Genomic DNA, 19,848 nt, shown 5'->3' on the forward strand with positions numbered 1-19,848 from the left:
TATGTCTACTTAATTTTTGGCTATCACTGTTACATTTAAAACAGTAACATATGTAAAACGCTTTTTAAGTGATAAGAAGTGAACGTCCATTGCTGAGCCCTGACCAACTTTTATGAGACAGGCAGATTGGAGCATGTGAAGCAGAGAAGCAGGTTATGTTAGGGAAGTGGTATCGGGAATCAATTAGCAGAACCTTAAAATCTAGGATTAGGGGCTTTATTTGATGAGACTGGAACACATATCCTGCCAGCCATATATTCAAGCCCAATTACAGCATTAACTTTTGGAGAAAAAAGTAGAGGCGAGAAGGTGGGTGCCGGGCGATCCATTACTTGGCGCTCGTCTTAGTCAGGCTGGGGTCCCTCTCAGGGGCTGGTGAATAGGTGATCCGCCTCCTGACTGCCCCCGGGGTGGTGAGCTGGGGCATCCCGACGGCGCGCCTCCGAGAGTGAGGAGCTGAGGAGCTGAGGAGCGGAAACCCGAAGCGCGGCGGGAGAGGTGTGGGTGATACCCCTTTGGGGAAGGGGGCCCGGGTCCTGGACGCCCGACAGCGGAGGTGGAGACGGGAGTCTGGAATCCCGCAGCTTGGTGGGGACGGGCCCGAACGCCCCGAGGGGTATCAGGGGTGCTTGATTTTTAGAGCCGTCTCGGGACCGAGCGCGCAGGCTGCGCCGAGTTTAGACGGTAGGCCTCGAGTCCACGCCGGCGCGCTGCTCCATTTCCAGTCAGAAACGGGCGAGGCCTGAGATGCGCCCTCCGGTTGTGCGGTCGGCCTGCCCACGGAATTGGTTGTGGTGTGTCTGGTTTTGGTGGTTTGTGGAGCCACCTCAGTTTGCTTTCGCTTCCTGAGCTCGAGTGGTGGGGCCTGCGCTACCTGTTTTCGCCACCTTCCTTTACGTAGGTGGGAGCCGAGTTCTCCGGGGTAAAACCGGGCTTGGACCACACCCAGGCCTCTGAAGGCTTCTGCCTTGCGAGTAGGAGTCTGAGTGGACTTGTCTGGATTTAGGATAATTGCTAGGAAATCCGGGAGGGTATTTTTCTTTAGATTCTGATTCGGTACAGACCCTGTGGGTATCTGGGGGAGGTAGTAGAATTAGGGACTATGGTGGTCCGGTCCTCCCTCTGGCTGAAACTCGGAGACTCGGATCATCTGCTGCCATATTAATTCCTAAACATTGTCAAATTACCTTCGGCCGTTTGTGATGGCTTCTTCACTGAACAAGAATTCGTGACAAGTCATTCATTTTTATTTATATCTGAGTTTCTGCACCTTTGAAACAAGGACTGTATTTCTGAGAGTAAAACCTGAAAGTAATAACTAAATAAAATATTGCACAATAAACAAGGACTGTAGGAGATAAGAAAATGCCAAATTATCACTAAGATACTTAGATAAGGTGCACGTCACATCCGCAGGCAACACGTATAATTGAAAGCAGTTCGTTTTAACAGTGGTTAGAGCAGAAGGATACACAAAATTAAAATAAAAATATTTGGGTTGATAACTTATTGTGCTTTGCGATATAATTTTATATGATGAAACTAAAACTTTGCCATAAATAATCTAGCATGGATTTTTCTCAGAAAACCTGAATCTAAACATAAAACTTTAATTCAGAATCTAGCAGCCACTAACATCACAAACTCATATTGAAATGTAGAAGGATCCCTGTTATTTTTGTTTTAAAGTTTTATTTACATAACAAAAGTGCCAAATTCATCATCTTTTAGAATCTTCATGATTTGATTACACGAGTCCTGAACTAGAAAAGAATTCACATTTTAAAACTGGTCTTAAAAGGCTTTGGGGGTAAAATTTTAAGTTTCAGAGTTTATGGAAAGTTATTTTTATTTAAAATTATTTTTATAAATTGATAATTGCTAATGTGTTTATTCCACAATAAATTCTTATGTATCATCTACTATGTGCCACAGGCAGTGTTATGGACTTTTGAAATATGGTAGCAAAAAGCTCCCTGCTCACTCTAGAGGGAGAAAGATAATAAACAACTAAGCGTATAATGTCTGTTATCAGTTAGTGCTGTAAAGAAAAAATGCAGGAAAGAAGAATGGAAGATTTTAGATAAGAGGTATTTTTTCCATAGGGCATGTATTAGAACTAAAATAAATATATAATGTTATTATTTTGAACTAAAGCTAGTGTTATTGTTTTTTATACTAGAACAGAGATTGAATAAAATATTCTTTTGAAAATATTTGTTATATAGGAGGCTTTTCAATTAGTTTGTTTCCTTTTTTTTCTGAAACAAATATTTTTAATATGTACTTTTATCATCTTGCTTTCAGTTTCTTTTAGAATAAAAAATTCAAGCACATCTTAGCCTTGAAGTTACAAGATTTTCAACTTCAATTCTGATATAGCAAAAGCCTATAAAAGTAACCTGGTGAGTTTTAATTTAGAAAGTTTTTTGTTGTTTAAAAATGTATAGTTCTCCTAAGACTAGAAAGAAAACATTTTGTTTGTTAGTTTTTAGATAATATGAAGACACAGTTAACATTTCCATACATGTTTTTTTTTCAGATAATTATTTACAGGTTCTGAAATTTATTTAAATAAAGACTCTGTTAGCATAAGCTCTCTGACTGATCTTCCTTCTGCCTCCTGTGATGTTATCCTGCACTTCTATTGTTCATACAGTCAAACTGTTTTAGGCATTTATAGAACCACACCAATTTATTTTGTTTTTACTGTTTCTTTTTATTGATGACTGAATGGTTAATAAATTGAGAAAAATAAATAGGACAGTTATGTTAAATAGGTGGAAGGGGGAAAACCCCCCAAAACTAAGACAATGAAAAAACTCGACAACATTCTGAATGAATAAGAACAGTCATAAAGTGTACACAGATTTAGCCCTTGTTCAGGCCCAGACCGAGTTCAGCAGTCTCCCTGAGTTCATATTAAGCACGAGTGGTGCTGTAGTGAGATAAAAAAATACACCAGGCACAGAAATAGACATAGATTTATTGGGACTTACGAACAGGAGAGATTCTCCAGTGGTGGCCAATCTGGAGGGATAACCAAAAAGGGATGGGGTGGAAGTACAAGGGGCAAGATAAAATTTTAGAACACAGATATTCATATAGTATGAAGACAGAACTGGATGCACATAATCTAAGTTGATAATGTGGAGTTCTCCATGAAATGACACTCATAGTTGCTTTGATTTTAGTTTCTAACCCAAAGAAAGATTTGCAATGTATTAACTGTCAAGAATAAATAAAAATATTTATAATTTATGATTTGTGTATCTGAGTTCATGTTTTGTCATATAGAATATTTTATCATGTTTCAGAATATAGAAAAAATTGGGATATAATGTTGACATGCAAGGGAATTGATTTTTAAGTGAAGGGGGAAAATATGCATGTAGAAATTGTGCTGCTGTCTCCTGTTACATTTTAGTCTTTATTCAGCCTAGATTTTTAATTGTATTCTGAGTTGGCCAGTGCTGAATATTTTCATCTTTAATGTTTAGATAACATCCCTGACAGTAAAAATTATGTTTTTCAAAAGGAATATAAACATATATATTTTATATGTACATACATGTGAAACCTACCATTTTTTTTTTAGTTTGGAAAAGTATAAAAAAAGTTACATTTAAAAATTTACTAGGGTCAAGATTAGGTAAAAACCTGCCTGATTTCAATCTTTCTTACAGTTAGTAGATTTTCGTGAGGATTTACCATTTGCCAAAAACTCTGCTAGTGTTTGAATAGGTTCTTACTGTACAAATCTCTGTAACCAAGGTAGTAATAAAATGTGGAAAAGAGAAGATCAATCAAAAGGACTGTGCCAGTCCACTAAGGGATGAGAGGAAGGCATAAGGTAGACCTCTCTATTAGGGACAAGGCAAAAATGAGTGCTTTATTCTATAAGGATAAAAGATATGCACCTTATTCTGTGAGGACAGCTCTGGAAAGAATGATGCTCTATGTCCCTGAACAACTAATATGAATTTCCTGAAGACAAAGGTAAACATGAGGTCTTAGATAAAAACTAGAATAGCATTTCTTAAATTGTTCCCAGCCTTACCACTGTGCTGACACATAATAGTTCCACCGTAAGTAATTGTTAGTAAATGAGTGAAATGTTCTTATATACCTTGATCTCTAGGGATGATTAGGGGAAAAGGAATAATAATATCTAAAGCGTATCTGTTTTCAAATACACTCTTTTCAGCTCTCCACTCAATTCTTGCATTTTCATACTTCTACACCTCTCCTCATATCTTCCCCTAATTTGTAGAAGTCAATAAATGTTTAAATGCTATACCATATCAGTTTGTTTAATTCTCTATCTTAGCAAGATACTGAAAAGTTATACTGAGGGTACAAAGATACATAAGATATAGTTCTTGCCTGTGTGTATGTGTAGTATATTGTTAAAGGTATACACATTCACAATAAAATTCACTCTTCTAACTTCTATAATAGAGGTATGAAAAAAATATTATAAGAACCCAAAAGAAATAAGTAATTTTGCCTTGGGAATGAGGACAAATTCAGAGAACCCCTTGAAGGAGAAGTGACGTGTGAAGAGTAGGCAGGAATTTGCCAGGTGGAGAACAGAAAAAAATACATATGGGGAAGATATGAGGAGAGGTGTAGAAGTATGAAAATGCAAGAATTGAGTGGAGAGCTGAAAAGAGTGTATTTGAAAACAGATATGCTTTAGAGGAAGGTGCAGAAGATGAAAATGGAAACGTAGTCTGTTATTTTATAGGATATTTTGGGAAATTAATGATTATAATTTACTTATCCAGAAATATTTTCTACACCTTTGTAAATAAAATATGAACTGCTCTTTCTATTTTTTTGTAGGTTTGGGGCAAAATCCAGTTTTCAACAATGCCGAAATCAAATGACTGCTTGTTTACTTTGGATAATTTGTGTTTTGAAAAAACAAATGAAGCTGACAAGTATGTCCACCTTAAAGAGTGATAACATAGTATATTGTTTAGGTTTTTTTGATTTTTAAATAGTTTTAATTTTCTCTCTGGTAAACATACTAATAAGAAATAAGGGACCAATGGAATGATATGTTACTTATATATTTGATAAACATATAATTCAGATATAAGGGAGTAACTGAAGTTTATTATCTTAAATGTTGTAATTTAAAATAAAGAGTAAAACCTTTCCTATATGGTTTTCATTTATCTGCATTTCTGGTTTGTTCAAATTATTTTTGGCCAAAGTAAATACTGGAAGTATTGGTTAAAGAGTAGCTCAGGGTGAGGAGTAATGACACATTTTTGAAATGGAGTGGGCAGTTTGGCTAAAGGCTCGTATGATAAGCAAATTCAGTACAAGCAGGAAGTAGAGGTAGAAATAAAGATATGGGACTAAATAGAATAAGAACAGAGAATACATAGGTCAACATCAGCTTCTGTGGATTTCCACATATGGGCTGGTCTCAATTTTAAATTTCCTATGTATTTGTTCTATTGTATTATCCTATTTTAATGAAACATTGAATAAATTATATTGTTTATTGCATCATTCATTCAAATATTGATAAAATGCTGAAAGGAATATAAAAAGGATGGAACAAAGTTTTACTTGAAAAATATCTAGTTGAGGAGATTAAACACATATGGAAAGGGCATTAATAAATATTGTGACCATGCCATTCATCCTCTAGACTGGAACACTTTGAGAGTGAAAGAGAGCATCCAACTGGGGTAACAGATGTTAATCGGGACTAGCCTGGGCAAATTGGAACATGTGGTTACTCTTTTAACAATACAAAATAAAAAATTTGTGCTAAGTAAATTGTAGCCATATAGTCATGTGATGAAATTTTAGATGTGGAGGGAAGATCAGCTTGTGCTGGATTGATTAGATCAGGCATGATGGTAGTGATAGCCTGGGGTGTTCAGGGTGCTTAGGAGAGTGTGATAATTCTTATAGTCAGAGAGAAAGTGGACATTTGAAGGCAGAATGTCACCACAAGAGAAAAATGGAAATGAATCAATTCAGAGTACTTGTTGGAAATAACATATGAAGAGGTTTTGCTGAAGTGGCAGATTCATGAAGGAGAAATAATTGAAACATAAAGTTAGAAAAGTATGTTGAGGGTAGACTGTGCAGAACTTTAAATGCCAGAATAAGGATCTTGAACTTGATTCTGTATGTGTTAGAAGTCATCGAGTTTAATAATTTGTTGAATGATATACCTAATTCTATAAAGCACTGTGCAGCTTCTTCTGATGTAAATGGAAGTAAAAATGAAATCCTTAGGTGTTTATACTCTAAAAGGAATATCATATCTCTCTATTTCTCTCTATATATCATTAATTTTCTAGCTATACACACACACCCATACAATACAAGGAGGACTGTGATACATATCGTAGTCTCAAACAATCTGAAAGAAGAGGGGAGGGACAAAATCTTTGGAAACCTGGGGAGATTTTTTGGAGAAGGTAGGATTTGAGCTGGGCTTTGAATGAATCTAAACTCTAGTGCCTGGAACAGTGCTTGATACATAGTATTCAATAAAGAACTGTTGAATGAATTAATGAATAAATAAAACAGTAGAACTACTATAGGTGGATATGGGGAGGAAGACAGAGGGGTAAGCCAAGTAAAGGAAATGGCTTTGAGTAAGGATGAGGAGGGAAAGAAGGTATTATCTGTTTGATATATACAGGTAGGTCAGCTTGGCCTGGATTAGAAAGTATGTGTAGGAAAGTTAAATCTGTAAGGTGGCCTAAGGCCACTAGGGAGTTTGACGTTATTTGGAAGCCACTGAAAGATTTTGCAGGGAGGAGTAATATGATGGAAATATTTCCAAATCAATATGGTAGGAGTGTGTAAAATATAGAGAAAAGGTGTGGAGATAGTGAAGCCAGTTAAGAAACTTTTTTTTTCAACCTGACGAGAATTGATTAGAACCTAGATTAGGGTAGTGACAGTGGAAATACAAAATAAATGGTGAATTTAGGAAACAGTATAAGGAAGATGCAAATGAAAACTAGTATGTGTCGGAATATAATGGATAAGAAAGATTGGATATACTGTGGTTTGGGTTCTAGGTGACTGGGAGAATGATGGTACCACAGGAAAAAAATAGGGAATCATAAAGAAATTTTGATTTTATGGAGAGGCTATATGTGTGCTTTTTGAATGGTTATCATCTTTCTTGGATTTTCTGGAGGAGTCCTGTGCAAAGAAGAGTTAACAGGGCAGGCCTTAAATTGCTATCCTTGAAAAGTTCTGCTAGCAAAGTTTGCCCTTGGTTGGAGTCTGGGAATTTAGATTTTGGGAGAGTTCCCACCATTAACTGATAAGAGTGGCTTACTGTGCCTAAACTGTTTGTGCAAACAATATGGTTTATGCTGAACATCTGCTTTCCTTCTGGGAATCTGGAATTTGCGTATGTGCCAGACAGGGGCTGTCTACGTCATTTGCCTTCAATAAAAGTCCTGGGCAGTGAGTCTCTAAAGAACTTTCCTGGTTTGCAATGTTTCATTTTGTGTTTTCAGAACTTACTACTGGAAGGATGAAGCATGTCCCGTATGACTCCACTGGGAGACATATAGGAAGTTTGTGCTTGGTTTTCCCCAAATTTTGTCCTATGTACCTTTTCCCTTTGTGATTTTGCCCTCTATCCTTTTGCTGTAATAAATCATAGCTATGAGTATGACTTTATGCTGAGTCCTGTGAGTCTTCCTAGTGAATCATTGAACCTGTGGGTGGTCTTGAGGACCCTCTGACATAGTCCCGAATTTCAAATGTTCTGGTCTATTGTTAAATCATATGTCAGGCATTGTCAGATGATGTGTTGTAGATACTTGATTTGGAAAATATAGACACAATAGCTAGATGCTAGGTGCTGAAAGAGGCAGGAAAGTAAAAGACTGAGTTAATTCCAAGAGCTTAAAATCCTAAGTGAGTTGATAAGGAAAAAAAAATCATAAAATGTTTGAGACTTGGCATGGGCTATATATGCACTTCCCAAATGTATTTCCTGTCTTCCAACATTTGTCTTTTGGGTCTAATAAAGGACAAATCAACTTTGATTAGGAAAGATACATGAAAGCAGAATATGTTAATAGAATCACAATTAAAAGGTAAAGAGAGGTCATTAAACCTGCTTACAAGGTGAAAAAAATCTCATCAATTGCTGTAGGTTTATAAAGGGATTGTCAGTCAACAGATTTCTTAACTTTTTTTTTGTGGTTTGTAGATCGTTCTGGGCCAAGAATATTTGTTAAGACATTAATTTGTAATAATGCTGTAGGAATATGTTAGAATACCAGTAATGGTGTCATTTACACTTTAATGACCCATGATTAGTTTGTGAAGTGTGTCATAAGTAATTTGTAAAATTTGAGAATGATATACTACTTTTTCTTTTTCTTTTCTGCATTGGAAGAGAGTTAAAATTCCTTATGATAGCATTTGGAGAAAAGGAGATAGGGTTATAGCCATCATCCAGGTAGTCTGTTTCACACAGCAGTGGCATTAATACTAACTATGGCACACAAGGGAAAAAGGGCTGAAAATTTTATGAATAGGTATAGATCAAAGTGGTGACAGAAAGTTAGTTTACAGGATGTTTATCTAAGAGTCTGTGATTAATGTTTAATTAACAAATGCATAATTTCTGATGTTATATCAGTATTAATTTATATATTCACATTATTATATTTTATACAGCTATCCAGACAATGAAAAATCATTGGATTGGTTTCTTCCTCCTGCTCCATTGATTTCAGAGATTCCAGATACTCAGGTGTTAGAGGAGGAAATAGAAAGTCATAAACTGTTAGGTAAAACTATCACATATTTGTTGCGCAGCTCATGTTAACGTAAAAGAATCTAGTGGCACAGTAAGATATTGATACTTTTATTTTAATAAAATAAAATGAAAGTCAAAGACTTCTCTTATTCAAAATAGCACTTATCAAATCTTAAATATTTTTAATTAAAAAATATCTAAAATATTTTCCCTCTCCATGTATGTTTCCCTCTCATATACCTGCTCTGACTATTGTTCTGTGAATTTTTTTTGCCCTCACCATTAAAATTCTGTCGCTGTTACTCAATTTTTTCCTCACCCTTTGCAAAAGGTCCTCTGATATTGGGCTTATGTTCCCTAAATAAACTGAGTAAAAAAATGAAAGGCGCAGAAGATTATATATAGCCTGATACCATTTTTATACATTTGACAAAGCACACCCAAACAATACATGTGAAAATATTCACTATTATTGGTAAAATTTTAATTTCTAAGCTGGGTGGTAGGTTTATAGGTGTACATTTTTTAATTAAGCTTTATAATTTACTTATGTTTTATAAATAAATATTTATCTATATATTATATATAAACACATGTATGTGTCAAATAATATATAGTGTGTGTGTAAATATATACATCTATGTAAATTTAAACCCTAAAAAATGTCTCCAGTCTTTCCAAAGATGCTTGAAAACGTTTCTCTGTAAAGAAACCTTTAAAATTCTGTCATCCTGATGAAAGCATTCCTTTATCTTGATTTTAGAAGCAAGAATACAAAGTTAAAATGTCATTTATTGTGATACTGAATCTTACCCAGGTATATTTCTATGCATGGATTAGGTATATAAACTTTTAAAATTTCATAATTACTTGTATAGTTGTATCATTTGTAGTAGATAAAATAGTTAAATATTACAATTATGTTAATTTTTTATGGGTCAAGAATTCTATTTTATAACAGGTTCTCTGTAAATTTCAATAATTCTAAATTAATTTCTGAGTATCTTTCAGTGATGTAATATGTTCTAGGAGTAACAACTACCAGTATTTCAAAATATTGAAATACATGGTATTATAGATTATCTTATTATACTAATTCTTTTCATTTTGCTTTCATATTTATTAGAAGAATCTTGAAATTTTTTGTTAAATTTTTTCCATCATTTTGAGAATTGGTTTTCATGGAAAACATGTAATAATTAATATATTCCTTTTTTGTAGATAGAGAAAAGAGCCCACAGAAGTTAACATCAAGTTTAAACCTAATTAATGAGGACACAAATTATTTTTCACCAACACAAAAATTACAGTTTAGTGGCAAGCTGACATATGGTTCTCAGAAATATAAAAATCACATTTACACTGAACTAGTACCTGAGAAAAATGTCCCTGATGAGAGAAAATTAGTTAATTTTGCTGAAGATAAAGGAGAAATCACCTCAACATTCCGGAAGAGGTAATTAATTAAATGAAACAAAAAATATTCAATGAATCAAGTTGAATATTTACATGTATATACAAAAGTATGAAACATGGTAGAATCTTATTGAGGAATACAGTAAAAGTAATAACAAATAGAATTTACTATGTGCCAGATGCTATGCTGGCTAGCTCTGGGATTCTAGTTTTGAAGGTTTTTGCCTTCCGGGGAAAGAAAGAAAGAAATAACTAAAAATAATTTATTAAATTTTGTATAGTGTAAGAATTATTTTGATGAAGTGTATCATTAGAGTAGAGGTTCTCAATTTTTTTTGTTGTCAGGACTCCTTTAGATTTAAAAATTATTGAAGATTCCTGAAGACCTTTGCTTATGTGTATATATACTGATATTTAACCATATTAGGAATTAAAAAAATGATTTTTATTTGTAATTCATTATAAAATAATTATAAACCCATTACATGTTAATATATAGAAGGTATTTATGAAAAATAACTGTATTTTCTTAAAAAAATAATTTCATGAGAAGAATGGCATTATTTTATATATTTGCAAATGTCTTTAATGTCTAGCTTAATAGAGGACAACTGGATTTTTCATATTTGCTTCATTCAGTCTGTTGTGATATCACATGACAATGTAGCCTCTGGAAAACTCCATGTATGCTCATGAGGGAATAAGAGAGAAAAAGGCAAAAAGTAATGCCTTAGTAGTATTATGAAAACAGTTTTGATGTCATGGACTCCTTGAAAGAGTCACTGTACTGTGTTTTGAGAACTGGTTACAGCATATATTATGGGGGACCACATTTACCCTGAGGAGTCAGGAAGGCTTTCCTGAGGAGGTTGTAGTTAAGCTTAACCTTAAGGAGAAATAGAATTAAGCAAAGTGAAAATAAAGAAGGAGAATGTTCTAAGCAGAAGAAACAGTATGTGCAAAAGTCCTAAAGTAGCAAAGATCATGGTGTTTTCTTAGAAAAGTTTCTTTAGTTTTAATTTAGAGAGAATGGTAGGAAGAGCCAAGTTATTGAGTCTTGTAAGCCATGATAAATATTTTGTGCTTTATCTTAATGAGGCAGTATTTTTAAGGCAGTATTTATAAACTGTGCCCCTCCTCCCAGTTGCTGAAGGATGGTACTGCCTTTCATGATATAGAAAACTGTAAAGAAAGGATAGGTCTGGGGGAAGGTGATGAGTACCAATTTGGACATGTTGATTTTAGGTACTTATAAATCATCCAAATAGAAATTGGACATATAGATTCAGGATTCTGAAGAGATCTAGGTCGATAGTTTTTGTTTTCTCTGTGACATAGGTGCTAAGGCATCTGTGGAGTGTGAGGAAAAAAGTGGGTTATTATATAGAGCAATTATGAGAAAGAATGAAGGAAACTGGAGAATAGGAAAGTAATCTAAAATAATGGTAGAATTGCTGGACATTGTAAAGGGCCCAGTTGAAGTCGGTGACTATAAATTTTTTTATAATAGGCTTTATTGAAATATAATTCACATACCATACAATCACCCTTTTAAAGTGTACAATTCATTGATTTTTAGTAACCATTGCCGCTATCTAATTTTAAAGCATTTTCATCACTCCAGAAAGAAATTTCACACACCATAAGCCATTAGGCAAATCCATAGATGTAGAATCATACAATATTTGGCCTTTCATGGCTGAATTATTTCACTGAGTGAAAGGTTTACAAGGTTCATTCATGTTAAGTCATCTATCAGTGCTTCATTCGTTGTTTTTTTTCAATGCAATTTTATGGAGCTATCTTCACACATCATACAATCCATTTTCATTAGTTTTTAATGTCTGAATAATAACTCCATTGGATGGCTTTGCCACATTTTGCTTGTTTGTTCATTGGTTGATAGAATTTGGGTTGTTTCCATTTTTTTAGTGCTTATGAGTAACGCTGCTATGAGCATTTGTGTACAGAGTTTTGTGTGAATATGTTTTCAGTTTTCTTGGATATATACCTAGGGGTGGAATTGCTGAGACATATGATAACTCTAAATATAAACTTTTTTTTTTTTTAACATGGGCAGGCACCGGGAATCGAACCCGGGTCCTCGGGCATGGCAGGCAAGTACTCTTACCTGCTGAGCCACCGTGGCCCGCCCTATATTTAAATTTTTAAGGAACTGCCAGTTTGTTTTCCAAGTGCCTGCACCACTTTATAATCCCATCAGCAATAAACGAGGGTTCCAATTTCTCCAAATCTTTGATAGTACTTGTTATTGTCTATCTTTTTAGATGTAGCCATCTTAGTGGAATTGATATTCATTGTATTTTTTCAACATTTTTACTGTGGTAACATATATACAACTCCAAATTTCCCATGTTTACCATTTCATGTGTACAATTCAATGATATTATTTACATCGACAATATTGTGCTGCCTTCACCACCATCTATTACCTACAGTTTTCATCACCCTGAACAGAAACTCTGTAACCCATTAAACAATAACTCCTCATACCTTCCTGCCCCACTCACATGGTAGATTATTTCATAAAAGTGAAATCGTACGATATTTGTCTAGTTTATGTCACTCAACATGATGTCTTCAGAGTTCATCCATGTTGAGTTATGAATCAGAATCGTGATTTTTATTGACATATCCTTTCTTACTAATGATACTGGAGTTTTTTCATATGATTAATGGTCATTTGTATGACTGCTTTGGAGTAATGTCTATTCAAAACTTTTGCCTGTTAAAATTTTTTTTTTGTCTTTTTATTATTGAGTTGTAAGAATTCTTTATATATTCTGGATAAAAATCCCTATCAGCTATGACTTGCAAATATTTTCTACCATTCTTTTTGGTTACTTTTCATTTTTCAATGGTGTCCTTTGTGGTGCAAAAGTTTTTAATTTTGATGAAGTCCAATTTTTTTTCTTTTGTTGCTTGTGTTTTAGGTGTCATATCTAAGAAATCATTGCCTATTCCATGGTCAAAGATTAACTCCTATATTTTCTCCTAAGAGTTTTATAGTTTTAGTGCTTACATTTAGGTCTTTGATCCATTTTGAGTTCATTTTTATATATGGTATGAACTAGGAATCCAATTTCATTCTTTTGTGTGTGGATATGCAATTATACCAGCACCATTTGTAGAAAAGCCTATTCTTTCCCTACTGAATGATTGTGACACTCTTGTCAAAAATCAGCCATAAATTTAAAGTTTATTTCTGGACTATCAATTCTGTCTCATTGTTCGATATGTCTATTCTTATGCCAGTGCCAAACTGTCTTGAATACTGTAACTTTGTAGTATGCTTAAAATAAATGTGAGCCTTTTCTTTTTTTCTTCTACTTTGTCCTCCTTTTTCAGGATTGTTTTGGCTACTGTGTGTCCTTTTCATTTCATATGAATTTTAGGATAAGCTTTTCAATTTCTGCAAAAAAGGCAGCTGGGATTTTGATAGGTATTGTAGATCAGTTTGAGGAATATTACCAGTCTTAACAAAATTAAGCCTCCCAAAACATGAACATGGGTGTCTTTTCATTTATTTAGGTTTTTCTTAATTTATTTCAATATTGTTTTGTAGTTTTCAGTGACCAAGTCTTATACTTCTTTTGTTAAATTATTCCTAAGTATCTTATTTTTTCTGATGCTATTATAAGTTGAATTTTTCTCTTAATTTATTTTTCAGATTATTCATTGCTAGTGATAGAAATATAGTTAATTTTTGTATATTGTCTTGTATCTTGCAACCTTATTGAATTTGACTATGAATTTTAATATCACTTATCTACTCAACTGTACTTTTGTCCAGAAGTGTTCAGCTGCTTGGATGTAAGTATAAATAGAGTATATAGTTAATTCATCTAGGATTGAGACTTTATGAAATGAATATGTTAAAAAGATTAAGGGGAAGAGGAATTTAGAATAGTCATAAGAGAGTGGTTGAAAAGGTAAGCCACAGAATCTAAGTCCATTAAAGATGGATTCGAAAAGAAAAGGGGAAGACGGTTTAGGAGAAAATGAAGAAAAAAAAATACTACAGAAATTTAACTGTAGTAAATTTGTTCTTTGATCTCATTGGTACATTGGTGCATTGAACTTGTAAACAAGTGAAAAGAATAGGTGGTTGTGATCGGAGGATGATATATCAGAAATATTGATTTGTGAGTAGGAGCAGTTCTGGATAGTAAAAAAGTCTATCGTGAGATATTAGGTAAATGAGGTCATGGGAAGGAGAAAGCCATTGAAGATGAATTGCCTAAGTAATGGGTTGTCTTGTATTGAAACCTGGACTGTTGATATTTTAATGTGTTATCACTAGAATTTAGGCTCTGAGGTGTCTGTTCCTAAAGCCTCTATCGAGCTAGTGTTATCCTGAGATTACCATGAATGCCCGGAGCTAACAGAGAGAGAAAGATAGAGATAGAAATAGAGAGAGAGAGAGAGAGAGAAAGGAAAAAAGGAAAACACCTTTCCAGGCTTTGCACATTGGCCTATGCAAGTGCTTTCCTTCAGAGTTTAGTCATACGAATTTAGAGAAGAGCTATAGGCAAAAACATAGGGTTCTCCTGGCCCTTTCTGGGCATGTGTTTTGTCCTGGACATGTGTGCGTGGCCATAGGAATTTTCCTGTTTTCACAGATCTGAATGTCCCTTTTTCCCTAGGATTCAGTGCTTTCTCATAGTATACTCACTATACTATGAGTGCTTTTCTCATAGTACAGGCAATGTACTATATGTATCACAGAATTCTGTGGAGACCTATGTGAGCTACTGTACATGCAGGGCTAGTTCTGGGATAGTGAGCCTGTGATGAGTTCCTGGCTTCGTACCTTCAGGATGCCCCCAGATAGATTGACACAGACATAACATGCTCCCAGTATGCACATGAGGGTTAATCTGCTCCCTTTGGAACTGGACCAGGGATTTGTACTGGGAATGTGAGTTAATTTTATCCTGGGCTGGTGAGGGAACAGAGGCAGGGATAGCCAGGGTTCCAGAAGATCCTACCATTTTTAAGTTGCCTTTTTCTTGATTTGACATTTTCCCTCTTACTGTAATCCTTTAACTGTCTTCTGAGAAAGATCTTTCTTCCAGCTCTTTCTGATTGTTCAAAGTTCCTGTGGGAGGACGGAGGCCTGGAGAGTCTTACATTATCATCTTCCACTTAAGATTTTTAGAGCAACGGTTTTCCAGGGCAAAATCATGTTTTTCTTAAGATCAAGAAATATATAAATAACACAATTACTGAAGAAGTTGAGGGCACATGGGAGTTTGTGGAGTAGGAGTTCCAGAGGATTTAGGAAGAATTTGACATCCAAAGGATTTATGTAACTAACATTTTTACAGATTGCAAAACTCATTTCAAATTCTTACTGACTTTAAAGTCACATGCTAGAAAGTGGAAAAGTTTTGGATTTAAACTCAAGATTGCCAGAATCTTAAATCCATGCTTTTAACCAATATCATAGCATATAGCAAGGAGTCATCCTATGGCATAAGTGTGAATCTTGTTCCCAGTACCATTTTACAGTGGGATTCTACTATATTATCTAAAACTAAATCGTCTGCTTTTGAAGTTTCTGTTTTCAAAGATAGAAATACTGGCATTGGACGATGCAGCTCTACAAAGCTTTTTATCCATTTCTCTAGTGTTTTGTAAGACTGGTTATTTCTTATATGAACACCTCTCATTAAGATTAATACTTAAAATAATTTAGAAAATAGTCCATATTTGCACATTGCTTGGCTTCAATGTTGTTCTAATTTGCTAGCTGCTGAAATGCAATATGCCAAAAATGGGATGGCTTTTAAAAGGGAGGAATTTATTGAGTTGTGGTTTTATTTAGTAGCTTCTTTTCTCTCTTTCTTATGCACTTTACAGATTTCAGATGGTACATTAGTTGTCTATTGCTATGTAACAAATTATCCCAAAACATGGTGGCTTAAAACAATAATAAATATATTTATCTCTCACAGTTTCCATAGGTTAGGAATTTAGCTTAACAGGTAGTTCTGACTTGGAGGGGACTCTTCATGAGAATGCTTAAAGATGTTGGAGTTCTTTCTTGTTAGTTGAAGGCTTGATAGGGGCTAAAGGATCTGTTTTCAAAGTGGTTTGCTTACCTTGGCTGGCAAATTGGCACTGGTTCTTGACAGATGCCTCAGTACCTCTTCAAATGGACCTCTCCAGTATTCCTATGATATAGTGGCTAGCTCTCCTTAGAGTGAGTGACCAAAGGGAACGTGTGGAACACAATGTCTTTTTTGACCTGGCCTTGTAAGTCACATACCTGTACTTTTTCAGTACTCCATTAGTCACACAGACTAGTCTTGATAAACTATTCAGAGATTTGGCATAGAAGGAAACTACAAAAATGTGTGAATTCCAGGAACGGCAAGGATCACTGGGGCCAGGTTAACAAGCTGACTACCACAAATGGATTTATTAAAATTTTAGGAAAGTGAAAAGACATAATTCAATAGAAGATTTTGCATGTCAAATTCTAGGAGCATGAATAGCTGTTTTTGGTTGTATAAACCATGATCTACTAGCATTTATAAAGAGGTGAATTTTATGCTAGTTTTTCCTATTCTAAGTGAAAAACATTTTGTTTGTTTTGCAGGTTATTCAAAATGTCTGACAGTGTACATGGGGGTGCTTTTTGTAGTGACAGTGCAAACTTAGACTCTCACATCAGACCGGTTAAAACTGTCCAACAAGAAATGAACAGAGAGAAATCATGGAACTGTAGCAACAGTAAGCAGAAACCCCAGTATTCAGACATTAACTTATTTACAGCAAGTGATGGTTTTTCTGCTTCTGAAATTGAAGAAGCTATATTCAAAGTACCATCTTTTCCACTTGCATCCCAGTCTCATGATATTCAAGGTAATTACTCGCTTTTTCATTTGGTTTTATTAAAGTACATACTGATCTGTATTTCTTAGGATTGGGGAAAATATTAAAATATAATAAATTTGAGTAGGTCTGTTCTCCAGTTGCACATTTTTCATATTTCTTTATTTTATTGCATTATTTCTTAAACTACACTCTAATATTTTAAATTGTGCTCTCAATAAAAATGTATACAAATTTTATTGAAACTTTTTTATTCTTATAAAAAAGTTATTTTTTATTCTTATAAGATATATAGTTTGTATTTTTTTTTTTTTAAGGATTAGCTGAAAATGGTTTAGGTTCCTTGAAAGCTGTCACAGAAATCCGTATCCTTTAAATCATTTTACAACAGCTGCTTTATATTTATGAAATTGTAATTTTTTAAGCATTTTGTTTCTTGCATGCCTGTTTGTTTCTTATGATTGACAAAGTAAAAGAGGGAAGAGTGAATCTTTTGAGTGATATTAGAGAGCCAACATGGGTAATAGTCATCACTACTCAAAATGTAGCCTGTAGACTGGTGCCAGTTTGTGAACTATTTGTTACCAGTTTGTGACAAAATAAGTACAGAAAGGACTGTTGGCTAAACTCTGATTATATTTACTTACAAATAGATATAGGTTTACTTTGGGGAAGGACTGCATTTTTGAAGTGAATGTAGAAAGGGAAATGGATGGTAATAGGAAATTTTGTGGGTTGGGATTATTTTTACAGATCTGATATATTTGAAAGAAGCTGATTTGGAGTTTATGCCCATAATTTTATCTGGACATTTTCATTGTAAACATTTTGAGTCTGTGGATGTGTTCTGGAGCTTATATCTTCTTTGCCTCTTTAATACCCTTTGCATATCTATAACAGTGTATTTATTCTATTCTAATTCATCAGCTGTTTATGTTACTATTTCCTTGTGACTTATGAACTCCTTGAAGGCAAGAACTGTGTCTTATTTATCTTCCTATCTCCAAATTCATTGAAAGACAGATATAGTAGGGAAGTTATTTTGGCAAAGGACTATCCATGAGCAAGGGTGAAGATTAAAACATATGGAATATGTTTAGGGAAGAATAAGAAATCCAGTTTGCTGAAGTGGAGGCTATGATTAAAAGAATAGTAGGAAATAATGTTTAGGTATCTTAGGATCAGATAGATCATTTAATGCCATGAATACCAATGTCATAGATTTTTTGTTATTTTTGATAAATTCATTAAGCAGTGAGGAAAAACTAAGTAATACTTTTGAGCAGGTAAAGTTACATTATTAAAACTATGGTTTAGGAACCTGCAGTTAGTGATTCAAAGACACTTTAGAAACATTAGAATCCTCAAGTTATGGTCTAATTGGCAAAAAAGAAAGTGAATTCCTGGTATTGGGCGGTTGAGATAGAAAAACCTGAAGGAGAGTGACTCTAATTCTGGGTATTCTGGGGATCATCTGAGATAATTCCAAAGAATGGTTAGACATATTTGCCTGACCACTTGTAAAAATTGCCTCCAATGCAGATAACTAAAGTGAGTTAGAATGGGGAAGGAAAACATATCAGCATTGTATATGATAATAACTTCAGACTCAGCCTGTCTTTAGTGCTTCTGGTCAGCATGGTTTCTCAATGGGTGGAAATATAGGAAATAAGCATGAACAGTTACAGATTGTTTTAATAGGGAAATCTTGCTCCTTTCTGAAAATCTTTCCATAATGAGAGACTGCTTTTTTTTTTCTTTGTTAGAGAAGTTGTAGGTTTGCAGAAAAATCATGCATAAAATACAGAGTTCCCGTATAACACCCTAATACTTTGCATTAGTGTATTACATTTGTTACAGTTCATAAAAGAACAGTTTTTATAATTGTATTATTAACTGTAGTCCATTGTTTACAATAGAGTTCACTGTGTTGTGTAGTCCTATGCTTTTTCAAAAATTTTATTCTAGTAACACATACATAACCTAAAATTTCCCCTTTTAACCACATCCAGTACTTAGTTACAATATTGTGCTACCAGCACCACCATCCATTCCCAAAACTTTCCCATTTTCCCAAATAGAATCTCTGTACATTTTAAGCTTTAAGTCTTCATTCCCCATTCCTATTCCATCCCCTGGTAACCTGTATTCTAAATCCTGACTCCATAAGTTTGCTTATTAGAATTATTTCATATCAGTGAGATCATACGATAATCGTCCTTTTTGTCGGGTTTATTTCGCTCAATGTGATGTCTTTAGGTCTCATCCATCATGTTATATGTATGAGAACTGAATTCCTTTTTACAACTGAATAATAATACTATTGTGTGTATTTAACACATTTGTTTAACCATTCATTGGTTCATGGGCACTTGTGCTGCTTCCATTATTTGGCAGTTGTGAATAATGCTGTTATGAACACTGTGTGCAAATATCTGTGTCTGTGCTCAGACTACCTTTTGAATGCTTTTAAAAATATATATTTTCATGATATATTAGCACAACTGAAATGGTTCTGTTGTTTAGATGTTCGTTAGTTAAGACTGCTGCTTACACTTGTGTCCACTGATTTGTGTTCAAAACATTCATTCACTGCTACACTTACTAAACTGCTGCACTTTTATTTCAAGTGAGTGCTATTCATGATAATTTGAGAGAATGTGGGTTACTTGAGCACACTTATTTTCTGATTCTTTCACAATATCTTACTGTACTTGGATAGTCAAAACAATAGGAGTTTTGTCAGTTTGGCCCTACTACTGTTCTCTTGTCATTTTCAATTCTGTAGACAT

At 34.3% G+C, this 19,848-nt stretch overlaps 1 protein-coding gene across 4 annotated transcripts in view; it reads left to right on the forward strand.

The window, feature by feature from the left end:
* The first annotated feature begins 405 nt into the window (after positions 1-405).
* Positions 406-19,848, forward strand: part of HFM1 (helicase for meiosis 1) — a 120,481-nt gene continuing 101,038 nt past the window's right edge. For 2 of the 4 annotated variants that reach the window (XM_077120297.1, XM_077120300.1), the window contains exons 1-7: positions 406-498; positions 2,308-2,405; positions 4,849-4,946; positions 8,695-8,807; positions 9,998-10,232; positions 16,821-17,086; positions 17,374-17,421. In XM_077120297.1, the coding sequence (XP_076976412.1) occupies positions 4,876-4,946; positions 8,695-8,807; positions 9,998-10,232; positions 16,821-17,086; positions 17,374-17,421 (733 nt within the window). In that variant the 5' untranslated portion in view covers positions 406-498; positions 2,308-2,405; positions 4,849-4,875. Of the gene's footprint in view, positions 499-519; positions 685-718; positions 902-2,307; positions 2,406-4,848; positions 4,947-8,694; positions 8,808-9,997; positions 10,233-16,820; positions 17,087-17,373; positions 17,422-19,848 lie in introns of those variants that run through there. The other 2 variants (XM_077120299.1, XM_077120298.1) reach the window with 2 other exon arrangements.

The sequence above is a fragment of the Tamandua tetradactyla genome, chromosome 11 (genome assembly GCF_023851605.1).
Source record: "Tamandua tetradactyla isolate mTamTet1 chromosome 11, mTamTet1.pri, whole genome shotgun sequence".
NCBI lineage: Eukaryota > Metazoa > Chordata > Mammalia > Pilosa > Myrmecophagidae > Tamandua > Tamandua tetradactyla.